The sequence below is a fragment of the Kryptolebias marmoratus genome, linkage group LG15, assembly GCF_001649575.2.
Source record: "Kryptolebias marmoratus isolate JLee-2015 linkage group LG15, ASM164957v2, whole genome shotgun sequence".
NCBI classification, from domain to species: domain Eukaryota; kingdom Metazoa; phylum Chordata; class Actinopteri; order Cyprinodontiformes; family Rivulidae; genus Kryptolebias; species Kryptolebias marmoratus.
In genome coordinates this window covers 30,103,699-30,119,092 of record NC_051444.1, presented here as the reverse complement: position 1 = coordinate 30,119,092, position 15,394 = coordinate 30,103,699, and the positions used below count along the sequence as shown (strand labels likewise).

Here is a 15,394-nt window from a genome sequence, read left to right as displayed (position 1 = left end):
AGGGGGGTGAGGTGGGGGGAGACTGGGGCTGGTTTATCTCGGTGTAGTAAAAGTCCTCCTCGTGTTCACCGCTGTGGCTGCAACAGAAAGATCAAAGGTTAACAGTTATTTCACCGCTTGCTTTTAAAGTTTTAAAAGGTCTGGCTCCGTCATACTAAAGCAATCTCCTTAATATCTACACTCCAGTAGAAGCACTCCAGTTTCTCTTAGATGTTCCAAGGTGTGGAACAGTTTACCCTTTTCATACATGGACCGCTGAGACTTTTAAATTGATGCTTAGGATCCATCTTTTTTTCCTTACCGCCAACTAGAACTGATGATTTTAAGTTATGTTTGTGTATTGTATTTTAGATTTACTTGTTATTTTAATATTTCTTATTTTCTGTGCATTTATTGCCGTTTTATCTTTTTGCTTGACTAAATTGTGAAACACTTTGGTCAGCTTCTGTTGTTTTTATGTGCTATAGAAATAAAATTTACATTGACATTAGCGCTTGCTAACAGAGGTTGGCAAAGAATTTAGAAAAATTAGTTTCACAGCATAATGAAGTACAGAGTGAAGGAAACATCACATTTCTTTAATGTTAATAGATTCTGTATGGCTCAGTTAAGAGCAGGAAGTGGCTCTCTGTCCACCAGGTGAGTCTTACCACAGGTGAGTTGTCCGGATGTGACGTTTGATTCCCACCACGGATATAAGCACCTTCCCGCAGCTCGGCCACAAACATCTGTATGCCATCTTCAGGGAGTTCTGTAGAAGGAAAATCACAGTTACCAACTGACTTCACCAATGTTGTCCCTCTGTGACCAATGTCTAATGCCCCTTTTACACGGGCTCTAAAGGTCCCGGCTCCACTCTACTCCGCTTGCTTTGCACGCATTTCCACCGGCATTTTTTCAAGGCCAGTCCCTGCTTTTTTGGTCCCTGCTTCAGATTAGGGCCAGCCTGGCCGGCCCTGCTTTGTGGGTGGTGCAAGCTTAGCTCCTGTTCACTCATTGGTCATGGGTGTGACCAGATGCAAGCATAAAGAGCGAATAGTAGAAATATAAACAACAGCGTTAGATTACCCTGCAACACAAGGAGGCATTCCTCTGCTACCGACCAAACTGGCCGGTGGAGACGCGATGCATTCTTTACAGAGCCAAGCAGAGTAGAAGTGGAGTAGAGCAGGACTTCTGAATTGGAGCCCATGTAAAAGGGGCATAATGCAGCTCACCCTGCGTTTCCGCGGAGCTGGATCCTCAAACAGAACCTGATCCAGTTCCATATCCAAACCCTCATCAGGAGGTGTGGCTGTGCCGCTGTCAGGTTCTGCTACTGGTGAGGAGGAGGCGGGACTTCCAGGGGCATGGCCGACGCTCCAGTAGCCACTGCTGCCGCTGTCGGAGAGCTCAACGCCCCCACCACAGTCCATTAATGGAGCTGAAAGAACACAAATATAAGAAATGTTGTTGAGTACCAACACAGTTCTTACCTAAAAGTCCAAAATTCTACAGGATCTATGGGGGCAGCAATGATGGAAACATAGAAGTAAGAAAAGCTTGCTTGGTGATATAGAAACCAGGGACGCAAAATCTGCTGAGACACTGCTTGCCATGGTGACAAAAACACAGAGTAAAAGAATACCTCATTCAAACAGTCGCTGTGTGACAACAAAGTCGGATCAAAACAATTCTTGAAGCATGAGCGGCAGAAGGCTCTGATGGTCATCATGGGAAAATCAAAAGAAATCAACAAAGTGTTCTTGAGATGAATGTGATTTGGTGTGGAATGTTCTTCCATCCATCCATCCATTTTCTTTATCCGCTTCTCCATTTTTGGGTCGCGGGGAGCTGGTGCCTATCCCCAGCAGTCACTGTGCGAGAGGCGGGGACACCCTGGACAGGTCGCAAGTCCATCACAGGGCCACATAGAGACAAACAACCATTCACACTCTCACTCACACCTAGGGACAATTTTAGAGTCATCAATTAACCTAAGGGTTAACAACCTAACATGCATGTGGGAAGAAACCGGAGTACCCGGAGTAAACCCACGTGTGCACAGGGAGAACATGCAAACTCCACCCAGAAAGGCCCCAGGCCGGGAAGCGATCCTGCAACCTTCTTGCTGGGAGGCAACAGCTCTATGCCACTGTGAAATGTTCTTATCAACCCAAAACAGAAGCTAAAGACCTTGTGAAGACACTGCTGAAGCTGGTCAGAGCGTGTTATTATTCACAGTGAAACCAGTCCTGTACTGATATGGACTGAAAGGCCACTCAGAAAGGAAGAACACTGACAAGACAGATTAAAGTTTGCAAATGTACACAGGGACAAGAACCTTAATTTTTGGAGACGTCCTGAGGTCTGATGAAACTAAAACTGAAGTGTTTGACCATATTGACCATTGTTACATTTAGAGGAAAAGAGGGGAAGCCTGAAAGCCTGAGAGAACCATGCCAACTGTGAAGTACAGGGATGGCACTATCATGTTGTTGGGGAGTTTTGCTGCAGGAGGGACTGGTGCACTCCACTAAAAAGTTGGCATCATGAGGAAAGACCATTATATGGAAAGATTAAAGCAACATCTCAAGAGAATAGACAGGAAGTTAAGGTTTGGACACAAATGGCTCCTCAAATGTACAATGACCCAAAGAAAACTGCCAAATAATCACAAAGACCTGATCTCAATCTAATAGAAAATTTGTGAACAGAGTAAAACAGGTGTGTGAGCAAGGAGGCCTACAAACCTGACTCAGGAACGGGACAAAATTTGGGGGAAGCCTGACAGCGGGAAAGATTTAGTCTAATTTATTGTCAGACTGTGAGAAAAACATGGTCATCTTTTTGGACTGTAGATGTAAACATCTAAATTAAAATGTCTGGCAAAAAACAACAACAGAAGTTCTATTCACCTTATTCTATGACCTACGGGACTGGCAACCAAAACATGTAGAACTATTAGCTGTTTCTCTTCAACAAGATATTTTAACCAGACCTGTTCCTTCAACTATGGAGCCCTGTGAGGACAATGTTAAGAAGTGCTAAATGTTAGCATACTTAGAACATTTTAAAAAATAAATTATAGAATTTATTTGACATTTATTTCTCTGGATCTGTTTTAAAGTTCATCTGGAAATCCAGTTTCATAAGGAGTACAGAGGCACCTCCAGAGTTACTACTAATACTACTACTACTACTACTACTACTAATAATAATAATAATAATAATAATAATAATAATAATAGTAACAATCTACTCAGATGTTTCACTAAACTCTGTTGATTTACTGGGAGTTTCACTAAACTCAAAATTACATTACTCAGAGTTTCACTACACTTAGGCTGAATCTATTTAGTGTTTTCACTCAATTCAGATGTAATTTATTCAGAATTTCCCTTAGTTTGGTGTTTAAACATTCAAACTTCCTCTAAACTCAGAGTTATCAGAGTTTCACTAGACTCAGAGTTAACATGCATACACAGAGTTTTCAATACACTCAGGGTTAACTTCATCAGAGGTTTTACTAAACTTGGGATTAACATACTTAGAGTTTCACCAAACTCAAGGGTAACACACTGAAAGTTTGACAAAGCTCAGAGTTAACTTACTGAGAGTTTGACTAAACTCAGGATTAATTTACTCAGAGTTCCCTTAATCTGGGATTATTCTAATCTGATTATTCTAATCAGTTTCTCGAACCTCTGGGTTAGTTTACTCACTGTTTTCTCTAAATTCAATTATTTTAAATTACTCAGTTTTCTCTAAGGTCAGGGTCAAACTTATTTGAAGTTATCACTAAACTTAGAGTTAACTTACTCACTTTTCATTAAATTCTTGGTTTACTCAGAGTTTCCCTTAAACTTGGGTTAATTTACTCAGAGTTTCTCAGAACTCAGTCTTAACCTACTCAGACTTTCCACATAACCTCCTTTCTGGAATATTGCTTTCAGTACAACTTCAGTCATCATTGCTTATTCTAATTCTGTTTGTCTTGTTTCTTGTTTGTACCTGCAGCTTCTTTGTGGGCGGAGCTCTGTGGTGGTGGTAGTGAGCTGCAAGACAGGCTGCTGAGCACCATGGCTGCCATCAGCTCATCCATATCCACCTCTGGCCGATTTCTCTGACTGCAGAACAACAGTAATGGGTGTAAGTGTGGTTATCAGCAGACAGTAAATAATAAACAGAGGTGGGAGAAACCTGACCTTCTGGGAACGTTGATGCAGGATGATCTGCTGAAGGCCCAAGATGCTGGCGGTGAAGATGAGACACAAGCTGGAGACCGGTCGTAGGTGTCAAGCTGAATGAGCACACCTGAAGACTCACCTGCTCCTCCATACTGAAAGTATACCAGAACATACAGTTGTGATAGGCTGAGATAGCTGTCAGTCAAACTGTTTATTATCAGTTTCCTTATCGTCAAGAAAAATCTTTCTGGGATTTTCTCCTAATTCTGATATTTCCCAGCAGGTATCTCATCTACACGTAGTGCATTTCTGTTCCACTAGAACAGAAGACATGAAATAAAAAATGAGAAATAGGGATCACAAGTCATGAATGGGAGTACCAAGACATTTTTCATTGATTAGTACCTCAGTAACTGTGATGCTCCCTTTCCCATAGCCTACCGTCTATGGTTTTCCGTCAGTTGCACCGCAATATGTCTGACGCTCAGCAATGTAGCAGATGTGATATACTGTCTCAACATGCTTGTGGTTTGAAAGTATTTTACAAATGCAAATAAGACCATTTCAGTAGATACTTGCAATGTTTGTATTTCAGGTATTTCTTGCCTATTGCTTAACCGTGGTCTGGTTGTGGAGGCAACAGGTCTAGGAAGGAAACCTAGACATCCCTCTTCCCAGCAACACTCTTCAGGTCCTCCTGGAGGACTCCAAGGTGTTCCCAGGCCAGAGACGATACACAATTTCTCTAGCGAGTTTTGCCCCGGGGTCTCCTTCCAGTGGGACGTGCCTGGAAAACCTCCAAAGGGAGCCATCCAGGAGGCATCCTAAACAGATGGCTGAACAACCTCAGCTGATACTTTATGATGGAGCTCCTCATCTTATCTCTAAGGATGAGCCTGGCCCCCCTTTGAAGGAAGCTCATTTCAGCTGCTTGTACCTGGGATCTCACTCTTTCCATCATAACATAGCTGAGGATTGTAACATAGATGGACCAGTAAATTGAGAGCTTTGCCACAAACCATTAAATCCATCTGCCCCTTCATCCTATTGTCAACCAGATGCTTGAACTCTGCATGAGGCAAAATCTCATCACCCACCCAGAGGGAGCATTCCACCTTTTTCTGGTTGAGTTACATTCAATACCACCAATTTAATTAGTCACAGCACTACCCAAGATCAAACTCTTTGGGGACTTTTGCACAAACATTTTAAGTAGTTTTGCTGAAGCATTTCTAGTATTTTTGCTTGAATGTTTTAGGTATTTTTTCTCAAAGATTTTGAGTACTTTTGCTTGAACATTACAGGTACTTTTTCTCAAATGCTTTAGGTATTTTTTACCTGAACACTTAAGGCTATTTTCTAGTTTAGGAACTTTTTACAGTAATTGATAGTTTTCTGGGGTAATTTTTTACTCAGGTTTTTCCACTGCAGGAACTAAAATAGATTACAAGGGATGAAATTTAGCCCAGAAAATGAAACTGTAGGGAGAAAGTACTTTTAAAATTGCCTGAAACTTTGGGGATGGTGGAAGAAAACTAAACATTTCTGAATGGCTGAGTATCCCCAGATTTACCAACATTAGAAATTAAAATCCATTAGAAATATGCATATGAAAAACAGGCAGCTACCTCTGTGTGGTTGCTGTCTAACCAGCTGCAACACTTCAGCAACCGAAGAGAACCGAACAGATCAGTTACTTATTTTGTCTAATCTACCTAGATCAGACTGTAACACAACAAGCCAGGATTGAAAGAGTAAATAATTACTGTGGTAAAAAGACTCCTGGTTGGTGAGTGGGAACATGCCTTTTGGCTGCTTTTGTTGAAGGATTTCATGTAAATTTGCTTAAACATTTTTGGTATGTTTAGTTTATCTTTTTAAACATTTTTGCTCAAACAATTCAGATATTTTTACTTGATTGTTTCAGGTACGTTTGCTCCAATTTGTGGGGTACATTTGATTGCACTTTTCTGGAAATCTTGGTCAAAGATTTTGAGTTGTTTTTTTTTGCTGGTATATTTTGGACACTTTTGCTTGAATATTTTAAAGGCTTTAGCGTAAACTACTCTGGTTCTTCTGCTCAAATATTTAACCCTTTTGAGCTTTGCTCAAATGTTTCAGGTAGGACCTTAATGTCTGAAGCAGACATGTGGACATTTAGGATATACTGATATAGTGAGTGAATTTAAAGAATTTATTCACTATATCTATACCAACGACATGGTGTCAGTTAGTTCAAAACAGTACATTGGCTACACTGGTCAAAAGCAAAGCTGTCCAGATTTAGACCAGAACTTGATCCCACACATGATAAATGTAAACAAACTCCTGTAGCTCTCTTGCATATGTTTTGAACCTGCTCAAAGCTACACCTTTTTGGCTGTCTGTTCTCCTCACCCTCTTGCAGATGTTAAAGGAGGTATTAGAGCCTTCCCCTCTGACTGCTCTATTTGGTGTAGTGTCACTAGTGGTGCTCCTATGTAGCTAGAAGTGTAATAAGCTGGTCATCTGCTCTCTGCTGGGTAGAAGACTTACAGTTTATTATTTCAGTGAAATGACCCTTTGGTTCCGCAATGGATCAGAGAGGTGATGCAGCATCTAAAATTAGAAAAAATGAGATACTCTCTCCAAGTGACTATGTCAAAATTTTACTCTGCTTGGCAACCCATTCTGATTTTCACTGAGGAATAGAAACAAGGACAATAATAATATCCACATGCATCCATATTTTTTTTTTTCGTTCTTTCTTCTGTCTCCCTTGGTGGACTTCCGGATGGGAAGGAATAGATGGGTGTAGTGTTATTTTATCATGCTGCCTTTATATGTATAATCACCACTTGTGTTATATTTTGTTTGTACAAAAAAATCTAGATAGATAGATAGATAGATAGATAGATAGATAGATAGATAGATAGATAGATAGATAGATAGATAGATAGATAGATAGATAGATAGATAGATAGATAGATAGATAGATAGATAGATAGATAGATAGATAGATAGATAGATAGATAGATAGATAGATAGATAGAAAAACTCTGGAAAATTTTAGCAGAAATGTCACACATGAAAAGTTCTGGGATGGTGAAAGTTTTGTTTTACGTCATTTCAAGATTTCACAGTTGTGTAATGAGAGTGTTGTTTTCTCCTCTCACCTTCAGATCTGCATGGCCTTTCACCCTACTGATGCCTAGCTGCCCTGCCCCTGTTGCCATGGTGATGTCAGTCTTGCCCATCTCACTCACCAGCGACCCGAACGGGGAGCGTTTCCCCAAACGAGTCTTCGGTATCATGTCTGCAGGACAGAAAGCTGATATTGATCCATCGAATGATAAAGTATTCACCAAATTCAGTCTTTAATCTGTAATGAGAACATTTTTAGCTCTCGCATCAGATTTGCGCTTCAAAAAATTATTTTTGTATCAGATTGGTTTTTTGTCTAACTTTCAAATTACCAAATAAAACAAAGTTTCTATAAACCAGATCTCATTTCCAACATTTGTGTTTTCTGAGCTCAGGACTTGTTCAGCAGCAAATGCAGATCTTTTAATGATCTTTACTGTCTGATCAGAAATACTGCCTGTCTTCTCAAACTCACAGAGATAATCTGAATTAATTAGTCATACTTTCAGAAAGAAAAAATGTCCATAAAACAACAAGTCCAACTCCATATTGATATTGATCATTTCTACAGAACTACTGGCCTAAGAGGTCTGACATTCATCTGCTAATTGAGTTTTATCACAAATCTGAAAATGAGCTGCAGAAACTCCTTCCCAAGACACTTGAAATGTCCAAGTTAAGTCAAGTCAAATTTATTTATATAGCACTTTTCAGCAACAAGGAGATTCAAAGTGCTTTACAACATGAAAACACAAAATACGGAGTCATCGTGAAAACACACACAACAATATAACAAGCTAAACTACACTTATCTAAAATATGAGCTAAGATAAGTTTTGTGTCTTATTTAGATGATCTAAAACAAGTCATTCTAAGTCATACTAAAGGTAAACTAAAGATAAACTGAGAAAAACTAAACTAAGATATAATAAAAGCTAACATTAACTAAACTAGGATTTAAAAACATCAGCTGAACAGATCAGACATGATAAAAGCTAAGGCAGACTAAACTAATGGTACCGAAGGCCAGCTAAGAGTTAAAAACATTTTAATAAAAGGCCAACAAAAAGTGTAAGTGTACTAAAAACAAAACAAACAAAAACAACAACAAAAAAACAGTCTATGCTAAACTAAAATATAAAAGAAGCTTAGCCAAGCAAACTAAAATAAGTTTAAACAAGCAAAGGCAAGATAAAATTGACTATTAAAATACACTGAGGACAACCAAACCAATAAACTAACATAAACTAAACTACGATTTAAGAACTTCAGCAGAACAGGCTAAGATAAACTATGATAAACTAAACCTTTGCTAAAGCTAATTTAACCGATGTTTTAGCCAATTCAACTTTGCTAATGTGGAGAAAACAATTGCTGCCACCACCTACAAAAAAACAACAACAACAAAAAACTTCATCACAACAGATAAAACTGTTCATCTCTAGTTAAAAATAAACCAGTTAAGAGTCTTAAGCAGAGCAGCACAGTAAAACAGTGGAGCAGTGGTTAGAGCCGTCTACTCCAAATGAGAAAGGTTCGCCTCCCACCCTGGGGCCTTTCGGGGTGGAGTTTACATGTTCTCCCTGTGCATGCATGGGTTTTCTCCAAGTACTGCAGTTTCCTCCCACAGATCAAAAACATGCATATTAGGTTCTTTGGTAACTAACTTGTCCCTAGGTGTGAATGGTTGTTTGTCTCTGTGGGACCCTTTGATAAACATGCGACCTGTCCAGGGCGTCCCCCGCCTGAGACAGGGACCAGCTGCACCGCGACCAGGAAAATAAAAGCGGGTAAAAGTAAAAAGAAAATGGACGGACGGACACACCTCCACCTGCCTGCAGCTCCCAGCCAATCACAGTCCTGGAGTCCTCCAAAATAAGAGCCTCACATGCAGTAAAACCAGCCAACAGCCTAAAACATGTGAAACATGTAACAGACCATCAACAGCAGCAGTTTACCTTCATGCTGCTTGCTTAGAGCAAAGCAATAAACACATTAAAGGAAGGAGTGCGACCTGGACTCACACACCGGCAGAGCACAACAAACACACACACAAGAAGCAGCAGCTGCTACGTACCTGCAGAGTCCAAACAACAAACGAACAAACAAACGAACAAACAAGCAACAGCTTAAAGCGTCTATAGCTGCTGAATGAGTCCAACTGACTTTGTGTATGTGTTGTGTGTGTGATAAGGGGGGTGTGTTAGAGAGGGTGGTGCTGACAGGGACGGGTCTTTAACAAGACCTGGACTGGATCAGAGTCAAAGCAGTTTCTGATCTAAGTGTAGGAAAAGTTAAAGGGGAAACTAAATGAAATATAAAAAAATCGAGTTTTCCTGTCTTTCTTTTAGTTAAATATTTCCATAAACCATTCCAGTGGTCCATTTCTCTGATTTAAAACGTTAATGGCTTGATTTTACAGTTTTTGTGTCAAAATCCTGAAGTGGTGTGATTGTGTGGGTGGTGTTACCTTCTTGGTTGGTGACGTAGAAGGAGGCGGGGCAAGCTGTGGTAGACCGCTATTAATTAAGCAAAAAGTTACTTCCACTGCTTTCTTCTACCTGACAGAATGTCAAAATCTGAGCACTAGCAGCCCTTGTTTTTTTTTGACAACCCTAACAGTTAGCGATATGAAAACCTGTTATTTCTACTTTATTTCTATAGTTTAAAGATAGAATGTGCTAAGCATTAATAACGAACGCATCATGGTAACACAAAGTTATGCTACACTAGACATACACAGCTTCATATGTAGCATCCAGCGTTATTCATGTGCTCTTTTTAGTACGTATTCAGGGTGGTTTACTGAATAGGTATTAAAATATTAAAAAGTAGAGTAACTACATGGACAAAATATCCCGCAGAAGACCAAATTTACAGGGATTAACAGTATTTGCAGTGATGCTAAACAATGGGACTAATTTCTTGTTTACAGTACGATATTCATCTTGTGAACAGCAAAAAAAGCCATTTATGTTAATATGTTTGAGTAACATTGCAGCTTCATTAAATAAAACTTACCGTAACCTTCGGAGAAATGAAACTTGAGTAACATTGCAGCTTAATTTTTTGCCCCCCTCTGCTCCTGGTGGAATGTCGGACGTGTTTCTTTACATATTTGGCTTTTTGATAACAGGATTTCTGCTGTTTGGATGAGGCAGTTACCTGTCTTCTCGTCAAATTCGTTTGATGGGTTTGGCGGTCAACACTCAAACTGTGGTTACGGGAGCCGAATCGCAAGTTGGATGCGATTCTTTTACAGGACCGCAGACTAAATTGCGGTTACGGAACTCATGAATAATAATATGGGTTACACCTTGGAGAAAGTTGCTCGCTCGAATCAGGCAGAATGGATCTGGAATGTGGCTGTTTGGATTCACCATTAAGAAGTATCAGCAAGACTTTTCAAGGCAGACAAAAAAACACAATGTCTATCTGACCAAAAACAATTATTGTTTTGTAAATTCTGCCTTGCCTAATGCTGGCCTTGGCTAGCTATCTTCAATTTCACCCTGGATTTTATGTAAACAAGATGCTCTGCCCTTCTGCCTAAGGACATCTGTGGATCTGGTCTGGGCTGGCTGATTAACATTCAATCATATTATCAAAGACAATGGCCTCTGTGACGTGATTCATGCACTTATCTGAAAACACACACACACACACATACAACATACACTACACCATCTTCCCACCGTCTCTACACACATACTCATTTTCCACCGTCTCTGCCTCATCTTTCTCACTCCACTCACTCCCTCCCTCCCTCCCCTCCCTTAGTTAGTAATTCTAATGTTGGCTGTGTAGCGGGCCTTTTGGTACTATTAGTCATGTTGTACCCTTAGCTTAGCATTGTCATGTTTCAGTTTATGTTAGCTTATTTAGCCTGCCTATATATTTAGTTTAGTTCCTGTACATTTAGTTTAGTTTATCTTAGCTCATATTTTAGATATTGTTAGATTGTTAGATTCCTAATTGTTGTTTAGTTCAGCTTGAACTTTATCGTGATTTTAGTTTAGTTATCTTAGTAATTCTTATGTTGACTGTTTAGCGGGCCTTTTGGTACTATTAGTCATGTTGTACCCATAGCTTAGCATTGTCATGTTTCAGTTTATGTTAGCTTATTTTGCCTTCCTGTACTTTTAGTTTAGTTGAGTTTATCTTAGCTCGTATTTTGACTGTCTTAGCCTAATTGTTGTTTAGTTCAGCTTTAACTGTATCATGATTTTATTTAGAATATTTTAGCTACTATTTGACTGTTTTAGCTCATGTTTAGATATGTTTAGTTTCATGATTTCATTTAGATTATCCTTTATTTCATTTAGATTATACATAATTGATCTGTATTTAAATATGATGTTTCTATGATGTTTACCTCTGTATTTGATTATGTATGTTTGACTATGTACCTGCTGTATTTGATTCTGTTGTTGTTTCTGTATTGTAAAGCTCTTTGGATCGCCTTGCTGCTGAAAAGTGCTATATAAATAAATTTCACTTCACTTCACCTCACTTCACTTTATTAAATAAAACCTTCTGTAACCTTCGGAGGAATGAAACAAACAAACAAACAAGGATAGCACATATTGATAATAAATCTGCTGAGTAAAAAATCTGTGATGTAACATCGGCAGGGGCGGAGCTAGAGGAGGGCGGTGCACACACCCCCGCACCCGTCCCCTCGACATCTGATTGCCCCCATCTCAGATGATTGACATGTCACGACACCCAGTCATTCCTTTACAGTAGGTGGTACTATGTACCACAATGGGTTGGAATCCACCAAAATAGGGAAAGAAGTATAAAAATATGCAATATATATTATTAAACTATGAAGTGTGAAAGAGAAAGATTAGGGGAAATAGTAAGGCGGTGCAAGAATCCTGTCAAGACACATTTTTAGGACCTGAAGGTATTAAGGAGTAAACCATCTAATTAGAAATTCTTAGATTTGCTCAGTAACTAGTTACATTTCCTTAGTTACATTTACTTGATGTAACTGAGGATATCCAAGATTAAGTTCAACATTTCTTGACTCACTTGTAACAAGCACTATAGGACAGAGAAAATGTGATAAGGAGGGCTTGACTGTCTCACAGTGGAGTTAAAGAGGTGTTTTTCAAAGAAAGGTTGTGAGATCATGCAAGGAGTGCAGCCTCTAAACCCCAAAAGTGCAACTTTCTTGAATGAGAAGCCTCTGATTGCTTTTGGACAATGTTTTGAGTCAGATTTAGATGACCTGAAACATGAGGTGCACCAAGCAAAGCGTTTGCTTGATCAGAGAATAAAGAGTGTTTTAGAAACACCTTCTACTTTGCTTGATTTTATTGTGTTTCTTAAACCTTACAAAGAGGTTTTATGTGAATTATTCAAACTTTGCAAGATTGCAGTTGTTAGTCCAGTTAGTACTGCTTCTTGTAAGAGAAGCTTTTCTGCTTTAAAATTGATTAAAAGTAACCTAAGGACAACAGTGGCTGATGCCAGGCTAAGTCACATTTGAACACTTAGCATAGAGTCAAGGAGGGCACGGGGCCTCAACATGGACGACTTTATGACATATTTTGCTTCATCTCACAACAACCCAAGGATTCTACTTTTATGACTGCATGAAGTAGTTTTGTGTTTCTGGTCATGATTTAGCTCTTCACTGACTGGTATTTGTACCAATGATAGTTGAGGAGTCAGTACGTTTGGTCATAGCTGCACTAAGTTCATGTCAAGATGGTTTCTCATTATTGTTTATACTTTCAAACATGGCTGATCATTGTCCATTTGAAAGACACATTTGTGCCCATGCTTAACTTCTGGTCTGATGTTTGACTTGTTGCTTGAATATTTTCACACAATTGCTCATTTCCTGTTCTTTCCTCATGATAGCAGTTATTTTGGCACTAGTCTCTCCTGCAGTCAAGCACCCAGTGAACATGAAGACATAAAAGGTACATTTTGCAAATATTTAAGTATTTAAGATACTTGAGTGTGGACAAAGTCAAGCACTAAAGCTGTTTAGAAAAAGACTTGATTTCTAAACTTAAAATATTTAGTCCCACAAACTTTCTTCCAACTGTCAACAGTTACAGTATCATCTCACAAATTAACAATTTGTCAAATAAAAAAGGGACAAATTGCACACTGACTAATTATTTTACATGTCAGCAACAACTGCATAAATGTTAAGTCATCAGAAGAATGATGTATGGATCTTAGGTATACAGAATTTTGTAAATAAGTCTCTAGATGTAAACATATTGCTATAAGAAAAACATTTCACAGTTGCATATTTTTTTACTTCCTTTCTACAGCCTGTGATATGGGCTTTTGATTTTAAAAACCCATATACTCAATCTATTTTAATCTATTGTTAAAAATATATTCTTACATTTGGGATGCAAAACCTCATGCTTTGCTAAAGAAACTTATCAATTTGGAATGAAAACCAACAAAATCTTACCTGGTGACACAGAACATTTCAGAGTTTGCAGCTTCACTTGTAGATTTGAAAATAAAATGCACATATAGCATCTATAAAATAACAGTTTCTATAATACATAACCTTCTTTCTTCACTATTATAATTGTGAACTGTGTGACACTGCGTTCTCATTGTAAGTCTTGTCTTGTCACAATGGTGTCATTTAGAAATTAATGTCTACTTATGCTTTGTGTGGCATGCATTGAAAATAAACTGCAAATTGCATGTGCAAATCTCATTTCATTAGTCTTTATTTATAAATAGTATGTGAATCAAAGTACTCTTACTGTATTGTCATTGTCATAGTTAGTGGACCCCTTAGAGATAGCCTTGACTCCCTTTGGCCCCACCCAGCAATAAAAGTCTAGCTCCGCCACTGAACATTGGTCTGCGCATGCGCATTGCCACAAGGTAGGACGGATTGATGGGTAGCGCAGATAGTCATTTGTATTTCACGTGGTCCTCTTCAAAACATTAACTGCACAGTCATTCACCAGACTTTGGGTTGTAATTTTCACCAGGAGCTAAACTAACCACATCCATCAAACTTTCTTGTCCTTTGGGAAGCTGAAGAATGACACAGCTGTTGGAGTTTTGGGTCAGTTTATACAATTAATTGCATATTTTTGAGAAACAAGTCATAAATCCAGATGCTTGGTGATCATATACTAGCTGATAGTCTACATTTCTCACAGATGGTGCCATATTGGCTGGTCAGTTAGTTAGCAAGTAAGTTGTTATTAAAGTTAGTTATACATATAAGTAGTTAGTCAGTAAATTAGTTTGTAAGGAAATTAGCTACTTTATTTGTGATTTAGTAGTTATTAGACCCTACCAGGGTCTAATGCTCTGGACAACAAACCCCCAGGATCACAGGGGCACTCAAACGTCTCCACTACATTTAGGTGACAATTTTGCAAAGTTAGTCAGTAATTTAGTTTGTGATTAAGTTAGGGAGTTAGGCAATAAGTAAATAAGTTAGTCAGTTATATAGTTAGTCAGTAAGTTAGTCAGTCAGACAGTTAGCAGGATTAGCCAACCCATTGAAGCTATTTCCCACACTTTCACATGACGTAAATACTTACTTACTCAACATATAAAAATAGCTGCAGTCAAAACATTCAACTCCTTTGTGTTTCCTTGTGTTGCTCGCAAGTTGTAGCTGCAACAACAGCTCTTTTATTTTCAGTTTTTCTTCAGGTTCCTTGTGTTTTGTCTACATTCATTGGTTTCTATAAATAGTTATAATGATATATAATAACAGTTTTGATGTTTACAAGACAAAATTTCATTGATAAGACTTCATTTTTAAGTTATTTATTTAATATATATATATTATTAAGGATTTTACATGTTCACCTCATGCATGTTTGGGTTTTCTGTTAGTACTGTAATTTTTTTTCCCATGTTGTAAAAAGATGCATGTTAGGTTAGGTGATTTTAACATAGTCCTAGGCTTGAGTTTGTGGATGGTTGTTGGACTCAGGCAACCTGCCTAGGACCTGCCTATGTGTCTCACTTCTCGCTTGTTTGAATACTTGCTGGTGATTGTCACCAGAAACTAGATTGGTACAGGATGTAATGTGAAGCAACTTAAGAAATATGACAATTGCTGTCCCCCCCCCCCCCCC

General features: G+C 38.7%; 1 protein-coding gene across 1 annotated transcript in view; it reads right to left on the bottom strand.

Annotated features, from left to right (window-relative positions):
* znf395a (zinc finger protein 395a) overlaps positions 1–10,619 on the bottom strand; it is a 13,580-nt gene extending 2,961 nt beyond the window's left edge. Inside the window, exons 1-8 of the mRNA XM_037979872.1 lie at positions 9,370–10,619; positions 9,118–9,203; positions 7,325–7,464; positions 4,188–4,321; positions 3,994–4,109; positions 1,218–1,423; positions 651–751; positions 3–77 (exon numbers count right to left, since the gene is read on the bottom strand). Of these exons, the coding sequence (XP_037835800.1) occupies positions 3–77; positions 651–751; positions 1,218–1,423; positions 3,994–4,109; positions 4,188–4,321; positions 7,325–7,462 (770 nt within the window). The 5' untranslated portion in view covers positions 7,463–7,464; positions 9,118–9,203; positions 9,370–10,619. The remainder of the gene's footprint in view (positions 1–2; positions 78–650; positions 752–1,217; positions 1,424–3,993; positions 4,110–4,187; positions 4,322–7,324; positions 7,465–9,117; positions 9,204–9,369) is intronic.
* Between the last annotated feature and the right edge of the window lie 4,775 nt (positions 10,620–15,394).